This window comes from Larus michahellis, chromosome 3, assembly GCF_964199755.1.
Source record: "Larus michahellis chromosome 3, bLarMic1.1, whole genome shotgun sequence".
Lineage (NCBI taxonomy): Eukaryota > Metazoa > Chordata > Aves > Charadriiformes > Laridae > Larus > Larus michahellis.
In genome coordinates, this window is record NC_133898.1 from 12,641,241 (window position 1) to 12,668,869 (window position 27,629).

General features: G+C 43.6%; 1 protein-coding gene across 8 annotated transcripts in view; it reads right to left on the reverse strand.

Annotated features, from left to right (window-relative positions):
- Positions 1-27,629, reverse strand: part of SPTBN1 (spectrin beta, non-erythrocytic 1) — a 139,585-nt gene that overhangs the window by 15,548 nt on the left and 96,408 nt on the right. For all 8 annotated transcript variants that reach the window (XM_074578624.1, XM_074578625.1, XM_074578619.1 and 5 more), the window contains 16 exons: positions 27,228-27,530; positions 26,262-26,415; positions 24,973-25,843; positions 24,673-24,810; positions 22,842-23,598; positions 22,380-22,582; positions 16,339-16,429; positions 9,590-9,736; positions 7,700-7,963; positions 6,774-6,998; positions 6,483-6,572; positions 5,918-6,196; positions 4,594-4,724; positions 3,061-3,265; positions 2,535-2,909; positions 72-316 (listed from right to left, as the gene is read on the reverse strand). In XM_074578624.1, coding sequence (XP_074434725.1) covers positions 72-316; positions 2,535-2,909; positions 3,061-3,265; positions 4,594-4,724; positions 5,918-6,196; positions 6,483-6,572; positions 6,774-6,998; positions 7,700-7,963; positions 9,590-9,736; positions 16,339-16,429; positions 22,380-22,582; positions 22,842-23,598; positions 24,673-24,810; positions 24,973-25,843; positions 26,262-26,415; positions 27,228-27,530 — 4,478 coding nt within the window. The remainder of the gene's footprint in view (positions 1-71; positions 317-2,534; positions 2,910-3,060; positions 3,266-4,593; positions 4,725-5,917; positions 6,197-6,482; positions 6,573-6,773; positions 6,999-7,699; positions 7,964-9,589; positions 9,737-16,338; positions 16,430-22,379; positions 22,583-22,841; positions 23,599-24,672; positions 24,811-24,972; positions 25,844-26,261; positions 26,416-27,227; positions 27,531-27,629) is intronic.

Sequence of the window (27,629 nt, forward strand, 5' to 3'; positions counted from 1 at the left end):
GCAACACTGAATTTTTTCCTCAACTGACCTGCAGCCTTATCTTGTGATTGAGAAGAGATACTTCACATTACCTTGGCTTTTCTTGGGCTTCTATCTGTCGGATAACATCTTCCATCCAAAGCATGAGATCACGAACCATGCTGAAGAAACGGAATTTGTCTCCTGTATCCACCAGTCTCACCCTGCGTCCCTCGCAGGCATCCAACAGTGCCTTCCATGCTTCTAGGACCTCGTTTTCCCTTTTCTGGATGTCATCGGCTTTGTCTCCGGCATAGGCAGCCTGAAGGCGCGCGGCATCCTCCTGCAGCTGTCTCACCTGGTGTGTTTTTGTGAGAGAAACGCATCAGCGCTCGGATACTTCTGAGTCACAACTATGGGGAAATTTTAGCTCCTAATTCATCATTTGAATGGCTTTCTAAAGGCACCGCAAATGTATTTGGCCTGTCGATACTAAGAAAGTTTGTTCTGTTATTAAGACAGTATACCCCTCTGAGAATATTTCTTCGAGAAGACTGCCGGGTCAAGGGGCCCCCAAAATAACAAAGATTTGCTGCTGCCTAAACCTCCCATAAGACTACGTGCCAATACAAAGTGACTGTTAAACGTCATGGCAAATGGGGACCATTTTCATCAACAAATTTTCAATGCCACTCAGGAACTCCTGTAACAAAACCACTACTCTAAGAGTCTGTCAGACTATTAAAAAAATGTATTTTAATGACCGAAAGGTTTTTCCAAAAAGGTAGATAATGACTTCAAACAGAATAAAATTTGGAAACTCAAAGACCATTCTACTATTAGAAATCTCTTTTCCTTTCAAACACTGTTTTGGGACATCAAATGCTATTTCTTGACTGTTGCACATATTTTCAAGCCAGGAATCATTCTATTATCTCATTTCTAATAATTTTCTCTTTTCTAACAACAACAACAACAACGTTCGAACACCAAGTTAAACAGCATTCTAGCTACGTACACAGAGATCAGGCCACTGTCATAACGATCCACCTCGGCGCTCTAGCTGCTTCACCTGAAAACTATCCTAAGCACGTTCACCACAGCTCGGTGCTATGATTACATATTCCTTCATTTAGGCACTTGATTATAATTACCTTTTTGAGAGACTGTGATTGGTGTTTTGTGAATGTCTCCCATTTTATGCGTAAATCTACAGCTCCTGAACATAAAACACTTGGAAAATCAAATGGTTGCTATATCCCCTTTATTCTAGTGTAAACCACTATGTAAATTGCAACATAATCAAGAATTGGCAGGCAGCTTGGCCGTAAAAGCTATCTTTTCCGACCTACTGGGATAAATACAGTCAGTCATAATTCCTCCATTCCTTAAGCAACTTGTTCTCTTCCGAAATTCTCATTTTGGCAGCCGAACATTGTTTTTTGGTTTAGAATCCCCTGTGTGCTGTACGAACAGCTGCTGCCTTCTATTTAACATACCTTGGCTTCAAAAGGTTCAGAATTAGATCGAGTTTGGCTGCTTTTAAAAATGTTAGCCTGGATTATATACTTTACATCTCTTCAGACTGCTGTTTGGAAGCATCATAAAAAGCAATATTTAAGTCAGAATGCCCAGATTCATAAACAAGTCAGAAAGTCTCTAACGTAGGTCTACAGATCTCCTTTCAGAAAGGAAAATAAAAAGTGCCCAGCAGAAGAGGGTTTGGCTGGGGCTCTTTCGTGAACAAGCCACTGGGCTTACACATCCCTTCGTATTTGCCTCCGTCCTCCAAGTATCCTTTGGAATATCAATTCTTCAATGGGACGGGACAGCTGCGTCTTGCGTTCACTGAGGCGAACGTGGCATAAGGAGCAGGCAAATCTAAGGTGGCTTCCAGCACAATTAATATAACACCCAAGAGCAACGTTAAGGACAGAAAAATCTGAAACCTGTACTTTGTATTACCTCTGATACATTAAAAATTCTTTACAGATTTAGTATCTGTTTAATGTCTTTCAGAAACTGACTAAAGAGACACTATGTTAAGTCAAATTAATCTTTTTTTTCTTCAAATGTAAGCTATTTTCCAATCATATCAGCCATACAGCATACTGCTGGTGCTGCTCCTTGAGGCAATCAGAAAAAGGTCCTCTGAGGAGCTAAAGTGTGTTACCCTCACGCCTCTCCATCCGCTCTCTATTCCTACGGACACAGCAGGCTGAAACTGTCAGGAGCCACCATACTTTAAATCAATGTAGGCAGAAGTTCTCTGCCTTTATGATTTCTTCTTCAGCCAAGGACAGGAAATAGAATAATGTTAAACAATTACCTACATATTCAGAAATCTGTGTACTCAGGGATTTCTATTTTAGATAAACTAATTAACCTAATGCAATGACAGAGAAGCAGGAAGACAGATAAGAAAATGACGCAAGTGAAGTTCTTCCCATAGAAATACACTTGGAAAGCAGCTGGCAGCGCTGTGTCTCCCAGCCACAGAGGAGCCAAGAGCAGCAGCAGAACTCTGCAGCTCAGGTTCCTATACCCACAGACAGCACCTTTCGATTGCTACACACCTGGGTGCCAAGCGCCTGGATATCATGCTCAAACGTTGTGTGCATTCTCTGTAGTGTTTCCACTGTGTTTTGGTCTCTACCAAGCTCTTCAGGTAGTTTCTTATGTTTGTCTTGAATACGTCCCAAGATCTCCTTGGCATCGTGGTAAAATTTGTGCAGTTCATAAGAGGCTGCTAGAATTTGTGTTCTCGTGTCAATGAGCTCTAGGAGATCAGCCCAGGCCTCATTGAGTCCATCCTTCCACTCTGCAATTGTTGCAGCATCTGAATGTCCAGAGTTGATGAGTTCATCTGCCATGTGGTTAACAGTATCAACACGCTCCTGTCCGATGTTTCCAGTGTCTCGGGCAAATTCTCGGAATCGCTCCTGTAGCATCTGAAACACAGAGAAACAGACTCATGCAGCACTGTAGTTACAAACTGATCTGAGCAAACCATCAAGCCAGCCACCCGTTCATATTAACCATCTACTGTGGGCAGCATCCAGAAAAGGAAGGTCAACGTGCAGCCACGTCCACGGAACTTACTGTTACATGTTCGTAATCCTGTCCCAGCTCGTGGGATCCTGCCACCACCTCCCTTTCAGCAATCCATTGCTCCAGATCATCCACCTCGCGGTTAAGCTGGAACAGCCTGTGTCTCTCATCCAGCTTGCCCCGCCTCTCTTCAGCAAGATCCTTCAGGCCTGCATACAGCTTATCCACTTTGGACTGGCGCATGCTGATACGCTCGCTGGGACACAAAAAAAAAAAAGACAGCGTAGAGTCCACATCATCTTTTAAAAATAATAAAAGGTTAAGTGGGGAAAAAAGAAACACTACACGGAATAAAAAAATCGCTCTTGGAGTATTTAATCCACAGAACGCACATCCGCTGCATGCACGGATTTGACTCGGACACACTGGGCCAACCCTCTGCTGGCACAGTTGGCTGCACTAGCTGGACATATAACCCCCCTGGTTTTAGAGAGTTAAGCTGGGAACCAAGCTTCCCATTTGTTTGACCACAGATTAAATCAGAGTCTTCTCCCCAAATTACAGGCGGGATCTGAATTGTTGAGGCAAGTAGTATTTAATTTTCATTTAAATTCTGCTTCGAAGTTCAGAAGTACCCATGTGTTCCTTACTCCCTAAAACTCAGCATTTCCAAAAGTGATTAATATTCCTACTTGCCATATCTTCTGCCTATATTTTGTCTGACCTGTATAGCCCTGTCAAACTGCCTCCCCTCTGCCTTGCAAAGATGATTATGTCATTCCAGTATTCAGTCAGCTGAGTCAGGAAATCCACTCTCATCAGAAATTATCATGACCACGAGAGAGTGCTTTTGAGTTAAATAACAATCTTCCACCAGAGGCAGAGAGCGTCTTTCCTAAGACAGTCCTATCTTCCCATACATGAAGCGGAGCAGTTAAATACATCACCCTCATAGTCAAATCAGCCTTGCAGTCAAAGCCAATGGAGAATTCTGTTTGCTTAGCTGCAGCTCTTACAGCAAAACAGTTCTTAAGCTTCCCGAATTCTCCCATAGGGAAAGCCATTTATGAGATTTGAGATAAATTTACCAAAACCAAGATCTTAATGTGCCCATGTTTAGAGCATCAGATTTCAGCCTCTGATTCTACTGGAATCTCAAAGAGTGGACGCAGATCTTGGCGAGCACTGCCCTATAGGCAGAAGGATAAATGACTATGACCCCAGGGGCTGGACGTAAAAGTTGGCTGAGAGAGTCAGTTGTCCCTCAGGATTGCTGTACCTCTGTAAGGTTCAGCAGTGCTGGCGGACCCGATACCATTAGCCAGTATAAAGTAGGCAACAGATATTTACTGAAGGTGTCCAGTACTATCCAGAAATCAGCAGCTGCAAATATTGACCCTGACCTCTGGCCAAATCAGTGATCTAACGTGCACCTTTAACTGAATGAAGCTGAACTCCTCTTCTTCTGTACATTCTTCTGAGGTACTGACTCTTTGCTGTAGTCTTTTGTGTGTCAGAACAACTTAATGAAGTGACTGAACTACTAAAAGAACACATAATCCAATTAAAAATGGCAGTTAATACCTTTCTGGGTGATTATCTGCCACTAAAGTTCTGCTGGTCTTTGAAAGCTGATGCACAGTTTCAGCATAGTCTTCTACAGCTTGTTCCAAAATCTGGTGTTTCTTCAGCATGGACACTGCACTCTGTTCATCCTGTAACAGTGACAGAAAACGACAGTCAAGTCCCCCACTCCAGAGGAAGAAACCATACAGCAAGTTCAACTTGGTGTGCAAGCGCTATGTGGTAGCCAGAAGGAGATTTATAAAGGACTGCTCCCAAGTGCAGTTGTTCTGACAGTGGTATATTAATAGTTGAGTTCACAGCAAATGGTACCCACAGAAAGCAAAATAACAAGCGAAGAGTGAATGCAACAACCCCTCTGTGATGCAGAACACGATTACATCAGCTGTACATGAAGCATGTTGAATTTCCTCTTCTATGAAGCTCTTTGTGTGTTTACACAACACTGGTGATTGCGCAGGGCTCAGAAAAATGGAATAGTTTTCAGCATGTCACTTGTCAGGCTTTTCAATGATAGCCTGGGTAAAAGAAAAGAAATCCTTTGGAGCCCGTGCCAAAGGATTCTCCACCGAAGTGCCTGGAGAAATTCCAATCAAAACTTTCTATGCATTGTAATGATTAAGAAAAACAACTCCCAGCTCTCAGTGTTTACTGGTATTGTCAATAAGTCTTTTCATTAAAATATTTTTCATTATGTAATATTAATATATTACATGATTAATATTCGTTTTTATTTCCATTGCTTAGGTATAAAAAAGAAAACAAGTCCTTTTTAACTGAAGACTGAACACCCATGGAATGTGTTCTACTGATACAAAGCCGAGTTTTATTTTATCAGGGCAATGAACGCAGTATATTTATGTAAATAAGATACAGCACTCTAACACCTCCTCGAAAAATACAAGATCCCCTACTCTTTGGCATGGTCTGATGCTGTTCTGATTTCACTTCAGTGGGAGTAAAAGCTGACGACTACTGGCATCAACTGAACGACCATCAGGCCTGTTTCACAGAGAGGCGCATCATGCTGTTCCCAGTGATTTGAAACTAATAGAAAACTTGACCTAACTGGACTGTATTGGTAACTCTGATCTTACAGCAAAGGAGGGCACGCAGTTGCCATTCCCAGTCTGAGGATGCTTCAGACTCAGTACGGCAAGGCCTGTCCTCCACACTATCAAAGACGTGATAATAACTTGAGGTTTCATAGGGGAATTAAATTTGTTTATGTTACCATTACATTAGGGACATATTAAGTTATGTCACCCGCCCCCCTCTTGCTAAGCAATTAGAACCAAATTAGTGTCACTGTGTTGCTGCTCACCTTGGCTTTCTCTTCTGACATCATGTAGAGCTCTTGCTCGCTCATCCATGCCTCAGCCTCGGCAGCATCAAAGTAATACTGCTGTGCTCTGTGAGACTCCTCTAGGCGCTTGTGGCGTTTCTCTGTCTCCTCGATTAGGAGATTCCACAGCTGCTGCAAGTCTGCAAGTCTCTGCTGAATTGCTTCAGCATTAGGGCTACTCTCTGTGATAATGTTTTTGCTCCTCTCAAAAATGTCATCGATACGAGGCTGATGTCCCTGGATTTCTTTCTGAAGGGTCTAGACGGGAGAAAAGCAGACTGATGAGACACTGCACCAAACAAAAAAGAAATGCCAGTCAGAGGTCCTAACTCTAGAGGGGCAGCAAAACACATGCCATCAGCTCATGTGGACAAATTGACGCTGGGCCCCTCCCTGAGCATGCCACCACCCAGTGGTCACACCACCCCCCCGATAGCACATCGCCACCGAAACACCCATCATTTTACCCCACACCCTTCCTTCCTTAAATTAGTCAGCACCAAGGAGAAATAACAGGTACGGAGTTCTAACAGCACCTAGTTACCTGATTTTTCTTTATCAGTAGCTGCACAGTCTGGAGGTTGTGTCCATGATCAGTAGATGTAGCTATAGGCATCCTTTCTCCGACCCACAACTGAAAGGTAAGAGAAGAACACGTCTGATTCTGAGCAACCCCAGGTACAGCTAGGGCAGCTGGTGCACACAAGATGCAAAAAGCAGCATTACTCAAACATGCTACTGAGAGACACAAGCGAAAGGTTTCTTCCTGTGATAGCTCTGTAACAGGTGTGACATTTTCCTAGCGTCTGGGGAACAGGATTTGTTTTATACTCACAATTTCATCTTCCACATCCCGATTGAACTGGTGGATCTCTTTGGAGGCCAGCAGGTTCGCCTTTCTTTCATTCAAAGGTTCCAATAATTCCAAAAATTTCTTTTCTACAATAAGGCGTTTGCCATCTACTTCATCTGTACTCTTCCCTTCTTGACTTAAAGCCCTTGCCTGGCTTTGCAGCTCCTCTATCTCCTTCTTACGAACATCCATTTGATTCTCTAGCATCTAAACAGAAACATAGCAAAAAGCTCCTGAAAACTGGGGTAAAAGCAGTTGGTACGACTAGGGTATGTCAAAAGCTTCATAAGTAGGAAGAACAGATGCTGGTCAGTAAGGATTTACCAGATAAATAATTATTGTAGCATTCATATTGCAAGGAACAAGGCTTAAACACAGATTCACAACTGTGTCCACCTGCTGATATCCCTCAGTTACGCCTGCTCGTGCAAATGGTGAATTTGGCCAACGACACAGCTGAATCTCTTCTATCAGCCATTCACAAGTCGCCCTGAACAACTCTGGAGCACAGCTAATTGCACGCAAGAGCTTCATTGCTCTCTGCTGCCCTTGCTACTCCTTGCTGCCTTTCAGCAGGGAATCAGCGACCGACCAGCTTTGGACAAGTTTGAATCACAGGCAGGCAGCCACGTACAGAGAGGGAACGACGAGTGACTGGAGGACTACAGCAGGAGACAGAATAGAGACATTAATGTGGGGAAGGAAGGCAGTATAAGGTAGAGATTGCATCAAGAAATTTACAGCTGATTTGTTTCTGGGTGTATTTCTGCTTCTTCTTAAAGATACATGACACAACAGGAAGAAATAAGAGCAAATCAATTCTTTTCTAAACTGAAAGGATCCCCTGTCTGTTCCTTTGAGTGCAAATATCTGCTGTCTCCCCACCCTGCAACCTGCGCTCCGTTTACCTGCTGCTTCTTCAACAGGATGTTGACGCTGGTGAGATCTTTTCCGTAGTCATCCGACTGAATTTGACTCTCCAAACCATTCAGCCACTTATCCAAATCAGCACAGCTCTGGGTAAAAAGCTCCGCCTTGTTTGCATCAAAGAGACGCTGAGCTTTGGTCTGGGTAGTGGATTCAAGCTCTTCCCACATTTGATGGAGACCTGTCAGCTTTTCTTTCACTACACCTTCAGTCTCCGGTTTCTCTGCAATGAGCTGCATTCCCTCCTGCAAAGCAAAGTGCAACAGAGTGGTACCTCCTCAGGAGCACTCACAGACAGACCGTTAGTTAAATTATTCTGATTAGTAAGCACTCAGAATTCCTCATCTGCTGGCAGCATCAACCACTCATTTTCTATCTCCAATTATCCAGTGACTCCTTCCAGAACATCAGCTCCCAGGCCCTTCTGTTGCCAGGAAGAGGGTTTCTTGGCAAGGCAACGCCTCCTTTCTCTTCCCCCCTACACATGTTCCTTTGTGGGAGCTCCTGGGGACACTGCTCCAACAGGAGTGGAGCAGGCTGCCCCATGCCGCTTGAGTGACAGCGGAGGAGGGGGCTCCAGCTGAACAAGCTGCGCGTCCAGCTTCTGTGGGCCATTTCACCACGAGAGCAAAGAAGACCCAGTGTAATGCTGGGAGAGGGAGCTTATGGCACCAAAACTAAGCTGTGTGACTGAAGATGGAGATGTCAATGGGCCATAGCAATTACCACAGGTCTATGCTAGTCCCAGAGAGGAACAATCTTCCTTGGGAGGCAGGAACTCTGTACCCAGTACCAGCAGAGCACTTGGACTTAAGATATCTTTTTGCCTTTACAAAGATTGTATTAGTTTTGGAAATATTTTATTTACTTCTAATTATGCTTCTACTTCTGCACCTGGGTGGTGCTGACTATGGAAAAACCTTTTCAGATGTGAACTCTATTCACACCCCAGGACAATTTAATAGCTGTGACCACTGGAAACGTTAATATAGTGATTGTCAGCTGTGGCTCCATACACAACTTCGGTACTTTGCTGCAATCTGATTTTTCAGAGGCAAAGGGTGAGGATGTATTAGCATCACTAAAAAAGTACTTCCAGTACTAAGAGCAGCCTTCTAATTACCCCGTTAAACGGTACTGTTATTTGCAGACCACAGAAAAACCTCTAATGGGATACAGAGTGCCAAAGTGGGAGAGGAAATGAGCAATTAAGTTAACTTAGACTGAACAGAAACCCACTGTCAGAGCTAAAGACCACACCTCCTTAATGCTCCAGAGCTGCACACGAGAAACAGGAAAAAAAGTACAGCTCATCACAGCGTATTAAAGCCTCAAAGTAACTTGATACAGAGCTGTGAATCTTAATTAATGACAAAACTGGCTGTACTTTACCTCACGCACTAATTTTGCATGGAGAAAGACAGCCTGATTATAGTCCTGAATGAATGAAAACCAGTACGGCACCATGGGAATCTAAATTCTGTTATTCACCTACATTCAGTTATTTCCCACAAAGTACTTTTACTTATTAGCTCAAATCACAACATTTGTCCCTTTTACGCTTTGGGTATGAAAACTAGGTTATGCCTTCCTCCTGATAGATAAGAAAGACTAGACAAATTTAAACTGGCAACTTAACCAATGACTATTCTTGAGAATGTCTTGGATAAAAAACACCTAACATCAATGAGGAATAAAATGGGTTAGGCGGAGACACAATGTGACAGCCACTTATTCTACAGTAATGAAATTTCCTTTTGCCTTAGCTGGAGAGATGATTCAAGAACCAATTCTGCAGAGGAACAGATCCCATCTCTGTGCGTAACCATCTTCAACAAAGATAAGGGCATTTTTGGACGTTCTTTAGTTACCTTTTCAATCTTCTCTAGCCATTCTTTGTTGGATGCAAGTTCTGCCATAAATGCCTGATGCTTCAGCCACTTGCTATGCAGGTTCCTTGCCTCATCATAGGACATATCCTGGGCTGTGAGCATCTTTTCATTGATCCAGAGCGAGAGCTGAAAAGGAAAATACACACGTGTTTGTGAAAACATTTGTAGTGTGAAATAATGCAGAGTATCAAAATACCTCCAGATCAAGGATAAAGAGATGCCTCTACAGAAGAGTTGCGTGAGATTCAGAGACTGCTTTTACTCAGGGTTCAGACAAGGATCCACCTCTTCAAGAGTTAAATTTAAACATCCATCTCCATTATATAAATAACCCATGACTCAAGCAGAAAGGAATCAACTCCATGATGAGCAAAATCAAACACACAGGTCTCACCCAGTTCAACAGCAAGAGGAACAGGGACATTGTGGGGGATGTGAAGGTTGGAGGCTGTCTTGGGAACAGTGACCATGAAATGATAGAGTTTTCAATTCTGCGAGAAGCAAGGAGAGGGGTCAGCAGAACTGCTACCTTGGACTTCCGGAGGGCGGACTTTGGGCTTTTCAGGAGCCTGGTTGACAAAGTCCCCTGGGAGGCAGTCCTCCAGGGCAAAGGAGCCCAGGAAGCCTGGATGATTTTCAAGAAGGAAGTCTTAAAGGCGCAGGAGCAGGCTGTCCCCATGTGCCAGAAGACAAGCCGTCGGGGAAAAAGGCCGGCCTGGCTAAACAGGGAGCTAGTGTTGCAACTTAGGGAAAAAAAGAGGATCTATGGCCTCTGGAAGGAAGGGTAGGCCACTCAAGACGACTACAAAGAGGTAGTTAAGCTATGTAGGGAAAAAATCAGGAGGGCCAAAGCCCAGCTGGAGCTAAACCTGGCTTCTGTTGTCAAGGACAACAAAAAAAGCTTCTATAAATATATTAGCAATAGGAGGAGGACTAAGGATTATCTCTGTCCTCTAGTAGATGGGGCCGGCAACATAGTGACCAAGGATGAGGAAAAGGCTGAGGTACTCAATGAAGTCTTTGCCTCAGTCTTCAGCAGTAGGACCAGTTGTTCCCTGAGCACCCAGACCCCTGAACTAGAAGACAGGGATGGGGAGCAGAATGAAGCCCCTCTAATCCAAAGGGAAATGGTGAGGGACCTGCTTCAGCACCTGGAGGTGCACAAATCTATGGGGCCGGATGGGATCCACCCAAGGGTATTGAAAGAGCTGGCGGAGGTGCTCGCCAGGCCACTTGGTATCATTTATGAGCAGTCCTGGACAACCGGGGAGGTCCCAGCTGACTGGAGGTTAGCAAATGTGACACCCATCCACAAGAAGGGCCGGAAGGAGGATCCGGGGAACTACAGGCCAGTCAGTCTGACCTCGGTGCCTGGGAAGGTCATGGAACAGATCCTCCTCAGTGCCATTACACGGCACATGCAGGAGAACAGGGTGATCAGGCCCAGTCAGCATGGGTTTGTGAAGGGCAGGTCATGCCTATCAAACCTAATATCCTTCTATGATAAGGTGACCCACTTAGTGGATGAGGGAAAAGCTGTGGATGTTGTCTACTTGGATTTTTGCAAAGCTTTTGACACTGTTTCCCACAGTATTCTCCTGGAGAAACTGGCTGCTCATGGCCTGGACAGGTGTACTCTTCGCTGGGTAAAAAACTGGCTGGATGGCCGTGCCCAGAGAGTGGTGGTAAATGGAGTTAAATCCAGTTGGTGTCCAGTCACAAGTGGTGTCCCCCAGGGCTCGGTGCTGGGGCCGGTTCTCTTTAATATCTTTATCAATGATCTGGATGAAGGGATTGAATGCACCCTCAGTAAGTTCGCAGATGACACTAAGCTGGGCGGGCGTGTTGATCTGCTTGAGGGTAGGTTGGCTCTGCAGAGGGATCTGGACAGGCTGGACCGATGGGCTGAGACCAATGGTATGAGGTTCAACAAGGCCAAGTGCCGGGTCCTGCACTTGGGTCACAACAACCCCATGCAGTGCTACAGGATTGGGGCTGAGTGGCTGGAAAGCAGCTCGACAGAAAAGGACTTGGGAGTGTTGGTTGACAGCCGGCTGAATATGAGCCAGCAGTGTGCCCAGGTGGCCAAGAAGGCCAACAGCATCCTAGCCTGTATCAGGAATAGTGTGGTGAGCCGGACTAGGGAAGTGATCATCCCCCTGTACTCGGCACTGGTGAGGCCCCACCTCGAGTACTGCGTTCAGTTTTGGGCCCCTCGCTACAAGAGGGACATTGAGGTGTTGGAGCGTGTCCAGAGAAGGGCTACAAAGCTGGTGAGGGGCCTGGAGGACAAACCTTATGAAGAACGACTGAGGGAGCTGGGGTTGTTTAGCCTGGAGAAGAGGAGGCTGAGGGGAGACCTTATCACCCTCTACAACTACCTGAAAGGAGGTTGTAGAGAGATGGGGGCTGACCTCTTCTCCCTGGTGACAAGTGATAGGACGAGGGGAAACGGGTTCAAGTTACGTCAGGGGAGGTTTAGATTAGATATTAGGAGACATTTTTTCACTGAAAGGGTTATTAAACATTGGAATAGGCTGCCCAGGGAGGTGGTGGATTCACCATCCCTGGAGGTGTTTAAAAAAACGGTAGATGGGGCACTGAGGGACATGGTTTAGAAGTGGCTCTTGTCAGGGTAGGCTAAAGGTTGGACTTGATGATCTTAAAGGTCCCTTCCAACCTCAACGATTCTATGATTCTATGATTCTATGTGTCCTACTTAATGGTCACAGTGGGTTTTCGTAATGCTTTTCCCTTGCAACATTACTCAACGTGCTGCTCAGGACCAGGACTTGAATGTCATCACCCTGTGGAGCCTTACTGACTTCCTGAGGACACTGCAGAAGTACACCCCAGTGAAATGGCATGCAAAAGGCAGTCTCCAGAATGAAACAGAGCCCCAAGGTAAATTTTTCAGGGAAACTCCGCATCAGAAATTCTGTATTTCTACTCATATCAAAAGTCTTAAGAACAGAGATGGTACCTTTCCCCCATCGTTTTTTCTCTATATAGTTTTACATAGCTAAATTTATTTGTCCAATCTCCAGTAGTGTTTTGGGACTCAAGACTTTCCTTTTCCCATTATATAAAATCCAAGACTGATTTAATTTCGATTTTCTGCAAATACAAAGACATTGAGAACAATTTCCAGACCAACACTAGAGAAAAATCAATCCTTCAGAAGACAGCTTATTTGCCAAGGGCAAACAGAATATGAAAATGATCATAGCAGCAAACTTCACATTTCCTCTTAGGGTGACTCTGACTGCTTTATCTGTCCCTCAGGTGTGGATAAAAAACACATTCACAGGAATGTTAATAGATCTGGAAAAAGATCCATTTTCTGTATATTTAGAGTCGCCTACCCAAGTGGAAAACGTCAAGACAAATCTAAGTGTTGTTTCTAGAATGCCACTTCAGCGACACATGCTGTCCTGCTGAGGAAGCACCCTGACAAGAAGAGTAACAGATCATGGGTGAGACTTGCCAATTCTCCGCTACGTACTTGGAATACAGGACAGCAGATGCATTTAGCATTCTCAAGCCTTTTTTAAATTCTCCCTTAAAGGCACTGTTAAGCTCCACAAAAAGGGAAAACTTATCACGGCAATCAAAGAAACTCCTCAACTGATCTTGCTATTAAGCCTAAACGGAAAAATGCTCATGTTCATGAAGATCTCTGTAGGCAGCGAAGTTTACAGTTGTAACAGGCTACTGTGCTACTTAACAACCAAAGGCTACATTAAGGACTACTATATAACCCAATATTCACAGCGGTTTTATTCCTGCCTTTCTGGGTAGGAGACGGCTGCTATACTCTGCAAATTGCACTGCTTGTCTTTCATTGTTTGCTTTTACTCAGCCACAACATTAAGTCTTCTGAGAATTTAAAAGTGCCTCCCAAGGAAAGGTAGCATCGTCTGTATTAACAGATGGGGTGAAGCGAGACACAGACAACATGAGGTACACAGGCAGCGGCTGTCAGGATAAAACCCCCATTCCCAACTCTCACAATGTTGTTACGTTCCTTCTGATAACACAGAAGTGCAAATAAAGAATTTAAGGGGCGACTATTAAAACTGGTTTTTGCAACCACTATAGTCACTAGAACCTTCAGTATCTTCAGTGCAAAAGCAGATCTAAAAAATAATACAATAATTCCCTAAAACAGTGCCTCAGATTGACACTGGCTAACATTTATTTCTCCGCAAAACCTTAAGTCAGTGCAGAGCTAGCTATTAGGCTTCCTCCCATCCTTTGCCCATATACCACAAAATTTTGTTTCTGCTCTCAGCTCCTGGAGGGCTGTAACACTCCGCAATGAAAACCACGCATGAACTAAGAGAAATGCAGAGACAAAACCCCTTAAATCTGGCAGAGCATCAAGGGAAGCTGAAAGAGCACCGGGGGCTGCTGCACTTCCCAGACGCCGCAAACACCCGAGCTGACACAGCCTGTCTTGCCGTGTAATGTCTGCACCGCATGACAAAACCTGCCGGCACGCTCCGTGAACAGGTAGAAAACTTCCGATGTGCAGAGTCTTGCCAAATGCTTTCACTCTGGCGTCCCTAGAGAAATTAGCCCAGACAGTACTGGGACTTCTAAGCACTTCCAGGGAAGATCAGCTTTAATCTCGTTGAAGATGAGCTGTGAAAGAGCAGGAAGTCTGAGAAAACTAAATGGCAAAATTTATCACATCTCCTCTTCTCAGGATTTTCTGCCGTCACTCTTTATTTCATTCACTCAGCCAATTTAGTTAACACATTCATATTTATGAATGCAAGAAACAGATAAAAAAAGCAACCCCACCAGGATTAACCTGTGACAGCGCATCTGGCTACTAACAACAACAAAATCTGCTGCATTTTCCCTCACCTGTGACCGGGAAGAAAGGTTTATTACTGCTGAGCTGTTGTTAGAGCATTACCCTGCCACCTCCTCGAGCGCCGCTGACTCTGCTCACTGCCTCGCCTGTGAGTCAGAGGCAGGAAGGAGTGAGGGGCAAGAGGCCACATTTACAATAATGCTTCAGCGCGGAGCCACCAACGAGGAAAGTGGCGGCCCTGGGGAAGGAGCACACCGCGGAAAACACTCTTCCCTTCCTCAAGCTACAGACAGATGGGAAACCATCCCTAAGGAAAGCCAAAGGATCACAGCCGGGTGAAACAGAGACCGGTTCAAATCTGTTTCTAACTGTTGTCAGCTTCACGGTCAACACTCATGAAAAAGCAAAGGGTGAGGTATTCCCTTGGCTCCCTTCCACCCCGCAGGACAGCAGTGCTCCATCACACAATCCCTCCAGCCCAACGTAGGTATCAGTAGGCACTTCGTAATCACACTAATGCAAATTCTAAGTCTCATTACGGCTGTCTTCTCAGAACAACCATTCCATTACCGTCAAGGCTAATGTCATCTCAAAAAGGACTGAAGAAATTTGTAACATTTGGGTATTTTAAGTTCTGTCTTTGAACTGTACTGTCCAGACACCCATGCTTTAGTCGCTGGAGAGAAACAATTGAGAGGAAAGGCATGCAGGCAGCCAGACATTAGAGCTTTTATGTTTTCCTTTTTTTTTTTCCAATGATATATGGGGAAAAAACAGATCCTAGGGAACACAACCACATTGACGCAGAAGCCAGAAGAGTTCCAAGAGCTGAGGCGTTTTTTTGCCAGAGATGTTACAGAGGAAGGAAGAAGCTGCTGCTAATAACAGCAGAATTTTTGCTAATCTGTCATGTTTTTACTATCAAGGAAGGAACAATTTAAGCCGAGTTCATGGTTAGCTTACGCAATGCAGGAAAACAGACTGCATCTAGGCAACCAAGCAGTAAACATCATTTGCCCACTTTATGATCATCATTTTGTTTGTTTTGTACGAAATTTCAGCTGCAGGGCACTTCCATTCACACACTGAAGTGACTTCCAGTCGCTTGTAGCTGGCTAGGATGTGCAGCTAATGTACTGACTCTTGAATTTAAAAGCACAGCTTTGTCACAGTCAGGTCTCTTTGCAGGCTTCAGATAAGGACAGTTAGTTTTTAATGCACATCACAGGCAAGGTTCTTTAATATCTGTCAGTACTGCATGTAATAACCTGAAAATTACTTGATTAATTCCTCATGCTAGGAACACGATTATTCCTAACTTTAAAATGTTGCCTTCAGTGTAAACAAATCCACGTAAGTCACTAGAAAATCTGGAAGGGATTTCTTTTTTTCAATGGTATAGTACTTAACAATTTTAAACACGTGCAAGCCATCAGATAAATAACACATTAAAAATTATCCAGTTTAATCCTGCTCCCCTCTTATTCCTAACCTCCTATTCTTCTGACTAATGTTTTGCAGAAATCACTTGAAATCTCCTGCCCCCGGCCACACACGTATATACAGCTGCAGGCAAAATTCTTAATGCGTTCAGTGCTAATCCCACCAGATTCCACATGATTAATTTATACCCCAGCAGAAAATCTTCACTGCTTTTGGCAATCTTCCCTGTCTTCATCTGAGATGACAAAAGGAAATTCAGTTCATGAGAAAAAAAAAACAAACAGATTAACTTTTGCAGAGTTTTGGGCAGTGTTTTTTTGAATTGTTTACTCCACGCTAAACACTACTGGATGACTCGACTGCAAAACGCTGAGTATTACAGTCCTCATAAAATATGGGTTAAGAATGGTCTTCTGCGGGATGCAGCTTTTAGAGGTAATAGCAAAGGGATGTAAGTTACCTCTTGACAATCCTGAAGAAACTTTTGAAGATCCCGGTTATCTTTCAGTCTCATCAGAAGTTCACTGGCTGCTTCACGGTTCTTCCTATGTCTAGGAAGCAGAGAAAAAAAACAAACTTGAAATGGGCATTTCATGCAAAACTGTCATTTGTTTCTGCAACCTCTTCAGGATACACTTACTAAGTGTGTGGTGTGCGTCTTTTACTGCCTTTCAAATGAAGGACGTCTTTGAAGCTCAGATATGCATGTGTTATTTAACGGGCTTACTTAAGTTCAGCATCTATTTGTTTTTGTGACCAGTTAAATACGCAGGGAAATTCTGAAGTCAGCGGGATTTCACAAGTGTAATGTACAGAATTTGGCCCACTAATTTCAAGACCCCGGGAAAGTTCAGACTGCTTGCCAGAAAACATACGAAAACGACCTTCAAAATTGCAACGATAAGATTGCATGTTACACGGATCTTGAAAAGCGTGTACTCACTCTTTAAAATATACCTTTGCTATGGCTTAGCACCTCCTTTTCATGAACAAAGCTGGAGTGGTTTATGCAACCTTCCAAATGCTGTATCTAACAAACAATGCATGCAACACACCTATGTGTTTCTACAAATAGAAGCTTTATACACATTGGAACGTATTTTTCAGAGCATTTAAGAGCAGACAGAAGAAAAGGTTCTTCTAGAAGCCCTATTTTTAATCAATAACTGCTTGCCCCTTGAAGGATGAGTCACGCTAGCAGTCCCAAAGGTCTTGGCGGGTTCTTCAAATGGACACAGTGCCTGAAAAGCCGATTCCCAAGGTACCTCTGAACACGTTCTTAACTAATGCTTGATTTGGAGCAGTTACCACTGTCCTTTGGTACTTTCATTACTTATGAGGCAATTTAGACGGAGGAGACTAGATAAAGAAGACAATTTTTATTTATTGCTCATTGTGTTAGATTTGTCCATAATTCACTACACAGGGTCTTAAAGTGAAATATTGCTGCCCTTTGTAATAACCTAAGATAAACAGGGATAATGAGTTGGAAGTTATTTTAAAGGGTGGCAATTTGTATGATGATCTCAGCACATACTGACAACAGCTAAATAAATCCATGGTAGTGGAAATCTACGGAGACTCATAATAGTCTAGAAGACTAAATTACACGTTGATGACAACAATCAGATTAAGATACCACTTTTCCTGACCTACAGTAAGTTACCAGAGCAAGCTCTCTGGCATGAATTTAGTGACTTCAGAAACACAAGGAATACTTCTTTTTTACTATTATGTAAATTGCTTTACATAAAAGCAAAAGATCTGTAGGCAGAGGAACAGGAGAAAACCCTTTACAGGACTGCTGTAATTGCTTCTCTTTTGTCTCAACAGCTTCCTCTGAAAAACCAGGCAAGCAGCACCTATGTAGCTGTAGGTCAAGAAAACGGATTTACAGATCAGATGGCAAGGAAGACGTATGTAACCAACAAAGCAAGATACTGGAGTCCACGCTCAGGTAATCTTGAAGGTGTTATCTTTGAGGTGTTATCTGAGAGAGCACAAAGGAAAGGACACATAAATTGTGCCTTAGGAAAAATCTCAAAAACATAGCTAACGTCATTGGGTTTGATTCCACTCTTTCTCGTCTGCTTTTTATACGCCTGGGCAAACACAGTGCATTACTCAGGTTGCTAAAACGAAGCAAGGAATTTTTTGAGTGATTTTACCATGATAATTTCACAGATTTAAGGCTAGATTACATTATAGACTCATCTATTCTGGAGAGGACACAAGTTATGAAATTAAAAGGAGAATTTTCATGACGCTTCTTTGAATAGAGTTAAGACTAGGTAGAGAAGTTCTTATGTTGAGAAAACTTGAGTTTAAAAAACTAACTAAAATATCTTCCACAGAGTGTTGGAAATACTAATGTCAAGAACTTTGAAGGGAAACCATGCAGGGATGTCAAAAACAGGTGATGACATAGCTTTGTTTGGGTGGGGTGGGGTTGGTGTTTTGTTGCTGTTTTGGGGGTTTTGTGGTTTTTTTTTTTATTTCTTTGGTTGGTTGGGGTTTTTTTCTTTGTGTGGTTGGGGGGGGGTTGTTGGTTTGTTTGCTTTGGGTTTTTTTGTCCTCAGCATAATAAATATGATCCTTGGCCCTTAGAGCTATTTAACTGTAAAAGGTTGTTTGGTTGTCCAAAATGACCTGGAGTGAGACTGAAAGATGAGTATTCTCTAAAGAAGACAGGACTGAATTGTAATATGCTTTAAACTGGATACCTGGAGATGTGTTAGTAGTATTTTGAGGATGGACACTGCTGGAACAGGCAGGAATTCCTGTATTTTCATCATAAAATTGATGTTATTTTTTATGGGAATAAAGGGCCTTAAGAATTCATTTAGTCTGTTCTCCTGCCCCAGACTGGCTGTTATCTAAACATTATTAATCCCTTGTTCATGTTTCTCTAAATTCTTTAAAAGCTCCAATGACAGGGATTTTAGAGTTTTCTGTGCACAATTACCCCTACCACTAGAAAGCTTCTCCTACACTCTGCTACCAGTACATCAGAAGGGCTTTGGGTGGAATAAACGGGCACACAGACCGGAGAACAGAACCCTTCCAATTACAAATTTTTATCCAGATACTAGAAGAGCGTGGTGTTAAGGACGCTGGCTGGTCACCCTGCTTCCCTGGCTGCGTGTGCAGAGGCCCCAGCTGAGCCAGCTGGGCGCATCGGGGTGGTGGACAGGCCGGACTGCAGCTCTGCTGAAGACAACATACAAGCACTTGGCCATCACTGGAGGGCAGAGAAAAGCACAAAGCTTACTGTTCAAGTGTTGATTGAAGCCATCGCTATTAGAATCCTGCACTTCCGAGACGTGTGTGGCAGAGAAGGGCCAGAAACTCAAACCCTGCCACACCTACATTGTTAATGACTGCTTCTTGCTACTAACTTGCTGAAATAGTTTGTAGGCACAAAAAAGTTTGCTCTGCAGACGCTAATTATTTAGAACGACTTTGAATTCATCTGCTTGTTCACATAAATAATCACATGTATGACTTATAATACAGCCGTATCTACAGCTGCATTAAAAGCGGGCTTCCCTATGGATACACAGAAGAGGCAACCTCAGATCCAAATGTCCAAGCTAAGCCAGACCTACACGTCTGGTAGAGGGGATAGGGAATGTACTGTAGTCATTAAAACATGGGGACACCTTCCTTTCGTGGCAACATTATGAAGAATCTCAAACAGGAAAATGAGATCTGTTCACCCCAAGGAGGTTTCTGCCTCAAATTAATCCAAGAGCAGAGCACCAAAATTTGCCACAATGTTCCCATGCTATCTCCCCGGAGGCCCCTGAGAATGCTAACAATGCCGAAAACCGACAAAATCACTTGTGGTTTAACTGTAAGCCTGTGGGCTTCAAAGCCTGTGCAGGAATAATAAATCTTACATGTAGCGTGAAAGCAACTGCCTGCGAAGAATACTGAAATATATGCAAGCAGTTTTAGCTTCTTTAGTTCTGCCAGCAAACAAGAGGCACTCTCCTTTCTGAATGGGCAAGAACAAAACTTACTTCTGTTCTCTGCTCAGCAGAAAGCTGCACAAAGTTGATTAAAACCAAGACCAGATCACAATCTGAGTCAGATCTGCCACTGTCTTTAAACTACATCTCATTTGCAGAGTCGAGAGAGGCCATGAGTAGGCATGCAGACTAGGGCAGTCCCTTTACGCTCTTCCAACAGAAAATGGAGGAGAAAACGCTCTCCCTCCGGCTGGCAGAAACAGCAGCAGAAGTTACCAAAGCAGGGACAGCTGCGTTGGGAAGACCAGCTTCTTTCCTAGCTGGACACGCTAGCTAGTGATAGCTTTATTCAAATCCTCTTCTCCTTCCCTTACCTTTTCTCTGTGTCCTTATTTCCATTTATTCTTCCCTGTGAACTGCGTTAAAAGATTGTGCTGAAGTATTCATCTCCTATTGAACAGCTCTGCTCTGCTTCTGCTTTGTCCTCTCCTTCCTTAGTCTGATGCCTACCATGTCTATTTAGAAGGTAATCATTTTAGGGCAGGGTCTGTCTGCTGTACCAATGGACAGTGGGGTCTCCTCTGGAATAGGCTGAAAGCATGACTGTAAAAACACTATTAACAATACTAAAAACTACAAAGAGCACCATTTGGGAAGTATGGAGCCACAGCACATATTTGTACTTGTTTGTTTTGGTCCTTTGTTATACATCCAGGTGGAGCTTGGTTGGGAGAGGGATTTTTTGTAAAACTAAAGAGGTTTCCTTTGCTACCACTCCCACTACACCCAGCCCTAAGGCTTTGTTCTTGAGGCTTATCAGCCTTACAGACTCAGAGAGCAATCACACGGATTTCCTGAATAGCAGTGCACCGGATGGTTTTTGCAGTGCCCTGCATATATAGCTTTGGAATTGAGGAAATGCATTGGAAAAAAGTGGGCTTAAAAAATATGGTCTCTAGGACTTGCCTGCCATTCAGAGTAGGAATTCCAGAACAAGTCCCACAGCCAGGACAGCCCAGGTGGCCAGCTGCAGTGGCACAGGACAATAAGGACACAGAGGAGCAGCTGCACAGGGTGGGAGGGGAAACAGTCACCAGAGCACCACAGCTGGGGCAGCAGGAACCTCTCTCCAGCGCACATAGGGCAGAGGCTGAAGCTGTCTCCCACTCCAGCCACCTCAGAAAGGGCTGCCAGAAGCATCTGACCATTTGCTACTATATCCTTAGATGCTACCTTTTAATATTCCAAAAGTTGCAGAAAGACACCTGACCAGAAGGCCAGGATCAAGTCCTCCCGCTTTCATAAGTGGATGGGAAAACTTACAGCAGAGGACATTGCAAGTCAGAGAGGGTAAATGAGGAAAATTCATTTCCTAGCTTTCACCTTGATTGCTTTCGTATTTCCTCTTCCTGGCCTTTGCGGATTCTCGCTGGGATCTGAAGAGAGTCAAGCTAGTTAGAGAGAATGAGAACACGAGGTACCCCTGGGGTTAGGCTGTCAGAGGGCTCAGCGGCCCTCAGCAAGCTCTGCGAGAACAGGAACATCTGCCTTTCTTGAAGCCGCGAGCCACGGCTAAAGTCGGTGTATATGCAGTGGGCTATGTGTGCCAAAACAGGAAAGTCACAACATTGTCTGAACTACTTCAGTTCAGTTTCTGCTTGGAGAAGAAGAAACTGTGGGAGCATGCAAGTCTGGAAGAAGGGTTGTCAGTAACACTTGACATGAAATTTCTGTATGAGCTTATTGCTGTGTTCTGATACTCATGATTGAAAAGCGCCTTGAAAAACTCCACTATAGTGGAGTTTTCAAAAAGCAAAAGCAGAAAAAAATCAAATAAAAAAATCAAAAATTTCAAAAATCAAAAGCAGAAAGAACCATGAATCATAGTCATCAAAACTGAACATTTGGTTTTCAAAGAAAAAGAAACTCTTCATGTTCTATAGCATCCATGCCACAGCTAAACAGACAAAGCAAAAGACTTGTTCTAGGATGAAAGACTCGTTTGTACCAATGCTTCCTAATCTGATTTCAGAAGGGCCAGACAAGTCGGAAAAGGAGATCAAAACCGAGTGGGTGGGGTAGACATAATTCCAATTACACTCTTGAAGAGCCACATTCCTTCCTCAGAGGAAGGACAGGAATACGTTATTATTAAATCAGCAAGGAGGTAGCAGAGGAAACTAAGACTTGTGGAACCAGGTAGAGCTAACTACTACAGCTGCAACCATACTATACAGTCTGTGAATACTCCAAGAATTATACACCAACACTCATATAGCCAAATTCTGGGTTGTGAGCTCATTACCTAGTAAGTCTCTAGAAAATGGGAGAGGTCATATTTAATTAAGATTAGCCTGCTACATTTTTTAAACATTACAGTTTCTATTTTTCCACAGGACAAAGAAAACAGTCTGCAACAGGCATTTTCTAACATGTTACTTTGCCTTTGTATTCTGGTAGAAGGTCATCTCTCAGAGAACAGAATTAAAGTACGAACAGCTACATTCCACTATCATTCTGACCTTACCTGTCATCAATAGAGTCCACTTTCTCCTGGATTTTATCAGAGTTAATGTTCCCGTCGCTAACTAGCCTCCGGCCAGTCTCTACAACTGCATTGATCTTTTCTTCATTGGCATCCATTGTGGTCATGAAATCCTCCTGTTTTTTAATAGCGGCTTCTGCTCCTTCCAAGGTAGTGGGCATTTCTGTGTGTGCCAAAACATACTCCTGTGATGAAAACACAAATCAGAGAGATTAAAGTATTACACTCAGGCTATGCTGTCTGCTCCAACAACAGATTCACCAGATATGAAAAGAAATGTCTCCCAAGAACAGCTAGAAGTAAAATACCAAATCCAAATTATAGCTAAAAAAAGGGCATTTTATCTGTTTGTAGCTCTCCTGCCAAATGATCTTGTTTGTTAACTACTTGCAGTACATGATGTCAACCTGTAGAAATGAAATAAGGTGGATCTTGACCACTTGCCTGGTTATTAAGAAATGCTTCTGCTTGCTTGGTATCTCTGAGAAATAGCTGGTAGGCATGCGACTGGGAAAGGAGATTTTGCCTGTTCTCCCACATTTTGTGAAGCTCATTCCATCCAGTGTCCAAAGCCTGTAGGCGCTGGCGTAAGAACATGTACTGAGCGTCAGTTTGCCCTTGTGTCACCATCTCACCCATGTCCCTCATTTTCTGATAATCTTCCTCATAATTGTTGATTTCATTCTTAATACTCTCATGTTGAGTGAGCAGCTTCTCAGCCTCCGTCAGTGTGTTTGGCATATCTTCGGATGCAATTGCAGTCTGCGTTCTGGATAGCCAAGACTGGAAGTCATCCAGATCTCTCAGGAACTGCTGCAGTTTGCTTGCCTCTCCGAGGGACTCTTCCCGATTCTTGAGGGTGGTCTTCATTTCTTCCCATACATCGTTGATTTCTGCGAGCCGTGAAAGGATGGCTTGTGCCTGGTCAGGATGCTCTGATTCCAGCTTTTCTGCCTCTTTTTGCAGGTCGCTTAGCTTGGCTTCAATGGCTACCAGATCACGTTCCATGCCCGTCAGCTTCCTCTGCAGAGCCATCACTCCAGCTAGATCATTACCCAAATCTTGCGTGGATTCAATCACTTTGGTCTTTTCCCTGATCCAAGATTTGGTTTCATTACACTCAAGATGGTAGTTCTGGATACTCAGAGCAGAGAGCAGAGCATCCTTCTTCCTATCTACCAGTTCTCTGAACTGGCTCCATCTGAAATTTGTTGAGGAGAGAAAAGCAGAAAAATTGAGTTTTGTGTATAACAAGGGATAAGGATATGGCAACACTGCTGAGTGAGCAGCTGCTCACGTTCGCTTGGTAAGCCATGAAATAACCTAACTATTCATGGTTTTTTTCAGTCCTTCCCATATCATCAATAGTTTTAGCAAAACAACCATTAACCAAGCTAAGGGCTACAAAGATGATTAGGGGACTGGAACATTTCTCTTATGAAGAAAGGCTGAGGGATCTTCAGTCTGGAAATAAGACGGCTGAGGGGGGACCTTATCAACACTTGTAAATACTTCAAGGGTGGGTGTCAGGAGGATGGGGCCAGGCTCTTTTCAGTGGTGCCCGGGAACAGGACAAGAGGTAATGGGTGCAAACTTGAGCATAGGAAGTTCCACCTAAACATGAGGAGGAACTTCTTTACTTTGAGGGTGGCAGAGCCCTGGCACAGGCTGCCCAGAGAGGTGGTGGAGTCTCCTTCTCTGGAGATGTTCAAAACCCTCCTGGACGCGTTCCTGTGCAACCTGCTCTGGGTGACCCTGCTCTGGCAGGGGGGTTGGACTAGATGATCTCCAGAGGTTCCTTCCATCCCTATGGTTCTATGATTCTATGGTATGTATTGTAGAGTATGACAAATATTAGCAACACTGAGTCCTTAAATGTATAATTTTTCCTCAAGTAAAAAATTGCTAAGTACACCCAAATTTCACATTAAATGTACTCTCAGTTTATTTTGAAGCCAAAAAATAAGTGAGTTTACATGAAATTATATTGGTTTCTTTTTTATCATAATAGTTATTACAGTAAATTTCCAGCTCTCAAATCAATGTACTGATACACTCAAGACCTGACTAAAGTCAATACCAAAACTCCATCTGTTAATCAAATATTTGAAAGACACAGCTCTCTTTCCTTTTGAAGCTTTAAAGGCCTACACCTTGAAGATACTTCAGGTAATAGTATCAGAATATCTTAAAAAAGACATACAAGAAACATAAATAACCCCACTGTACTTGTTTCGGCCAGCGTCATGTTCATGACTATGAGGCCTTCACTTACCTTGTGTTGAGTTTATCTTGCTGTGCTTTTATCTCCTTCTCACTTGGATGGCCGCTGTGCATTAGCTGTCTAGCAATTTGGTTCACTACTGCAACACGGGATGCCTGATTGTTCATTTCTGGTTCTAAGCTTTCAAACCTGGAGGGGAGAGGGGGGGGACACAGGACGGGGAGGGGAATAAACAAAAAAAAGATCACACAGGCATTAGCAAATCTGAGCCCCAGGCAAGTTAAGAAAGGTAGCTGGTGTAAAAAACTTCCACTCAGTATTCCCCAGACTTCCCGGTAAAGACATTCTCACCTGTGCTGGATCACTTCCAGGTCCTCCAGCTTCTCTGGAATCTGCATATTATTCAGCCACTTCTCCTTTTCATCAATCCAAAGCTCACAAGCATCTGCCTCGCTGAACATCTTATAAAGAGCAAGGGTATCCTGCAAGGCCTGTTTACGCAGCCGAGTCAGCTCAGCAACCTCTTTGTATCTTTCCTCTATTCCGGACAATCTGCCTTGCACATCTGGAGATCCGGCGTGTTCCTGTGGTAGGGCCTTTGCTTGTTCATGAAGCGAGTCAATAGTTGGCCGGTAGCTTGCAATCTCTTCAGCCACGTCTTTGTGTTTCTTGACCAAGGATTGAGTGGAATATTCATCATGGCCAACATCATTGCTGGAGACAATTTTGAGGATGTCCAACATCCATGCATCAATGTCGTCAGCGTCAGCCTGGAACTGGTGAAGGAGAGAGGCTTCCTCCAGACGCTTCTTCCTAATGGCAGATAACTGTTCCAAGTTAGCCCACTGCTCCCGGATATCCTTAATTCTTTCTCTGATTTTCTCAGACCCAAAATGCTCTTCCGCAATCATGTCTTCACCTTCTTTTATTGCCTGCTGAAAGTGGCCACTACGACCACTCATTTCGTCTTCAAATGCCTTATGTTTACTCAAGAGACGTACGACACTGGTTAGGTCCTTCCCATAGTCATCAGATGACAGGATCTGTTCCTTCTCCCTGATCCAACCCTCTTCTTCAGCCATTTCCCAGAAGAATTTCCAGAGGCGCCGGGACTCCTCCAAGCGGGCCCGGCGCTCGGCTGCGAGCTGGCAGAGCTCTTGGTAACAGAACTCCATGTGAGCGACACGGTCCCTGATAACTTGCGGGTCACATGGTTTGTAACCTGTTCAGATAGAGAACATACATTACAACTTGGACTGATTAATTTTCATCTCTACAGCTGGGGCATATACAGAGTTCTTAACTCCTGTTTGTTCCATCTATGAAGTTTACATAAAAGAATTCATATTTAGTCTCCTGAAAGTGAGACACACAATGGGGAATTAACGGTGACTACAAAGTTACAGCAGCTGATGGTTAGGAGCATGACATCCCATGCAAAACACAATGCCACAATGAATTCTTGAGCAGGTACCTGGACTAATTAATCATTGACGCAGTGAGTAAAAAAGGAATGAATGAAGCTGGATTCTCTTATTCTGGTGCTGAATTTAACCTAACATGCCTTGCAAAACTAATGAGGCTTATAGATAACCTTATGCGCAATTAAGACAAAGAAGGATGTGCTGGCTGCTAATTACCTTCTCCATCGGTGGCAAACTTCTGAGCAGATGCATTGACTCCTCTCACTCTCTCAGCTTGAATAGCAATGTCAGCTTCCACCAGAGCATGTTTCTGCAACAGGTCTTCAACTCCTAACAAATGTTTGCCATAGTCTTGAGACAGCAGAAGCACCTGATCAAAAATGTAAAACATAAGTAAAATGGGCTGAAGGCCATAAACTGTTTATTTCTTAATGACTTGGGGCATTACGCTGTTCTCTGTTGTTACGCTGATTTAAGTCCAGAGGAACACCAGGCCCATGGGGAGACCTATTTCAAATGTATCGAGACATAGCTGATAAGAATTTGAGACAATATTTTTGAAATCACTGGCAACCATTAAGAACTTGACTGCTCTTTAATGCAGTTTTAAGTCTAGCATGACGAGAAGCTAAGTTAGCTCGGCACAAGCAATAAAAAGCACTCAGTCCAGGTTCTGTGAGCTGCCATTGAGCTACACACATCTTTCTTTCCTTCAACAGCTTCCAAGTTCTGCTGGCTGATGGGCAGGAATAAAGTCACGGTCCTTTACCTTCCCAGAACCCAGGAGAACAGACAGGAAGCAATTAATGCTTTTTCAAGCACAGAGGCGAAGACATGACTTGTTCCCCATGTAAATTGTGATGAAGAGAGATTATTTAATTCCCCTTCACCAAAATCGTCATCCTTACCCTAAGCACTGTGACCAAAGCCTTTGTCCGTTATGAGATGGGCATGAAGCTGAAAAGTAGCTTTTTATAGAAGTGAACTTGTTCTTTCTCCTTACTTGTTTTTAATCTTTATTTTTTAAAAATCATCATAAGGTATAAGGAATTTGTTCACTGCTCTTTACCATGGATCTTCTGCATTTGCCTATTAAACCAGAATCTTTAAAAATTTACAAAAAAAGGACATCTACACCTCTCCAGAATATTTGGCCTACGTTCTCAAATGGCTAACACCTACCTTCATCTCATCCATCCAGTCCATAATATACAGCATTTCCTGGAAAATCTTTTGCAGACCAAGATTCATCTCCAGCCGCTGTCTCCGTGCCCTGAGCAGCTCCAGGAGATACTCCCATAGGCGTATAACATTGTCCTTTCTTGCAGTAATGCGCTTGATATCATGGTAATTTTCAGTCTCAAGCTCCTTTGCAACCGCAACCACGGCCTGGACTCGTTCTTCATATGCTGCAATATCTGTTTCAATGGCCTCATGCTTCTTTGTTGCGGCCTCCACTGCTGGAAGGTCAAAGCCAAAATTATCCTGTAAAGACAGAGACACTTCTTCAGTAACAGTCGCTGAGCAGAAAAGCTCTACTGCTCAAATTCTAACATGATTTCTCCTTGTGCAGCATACACTTAT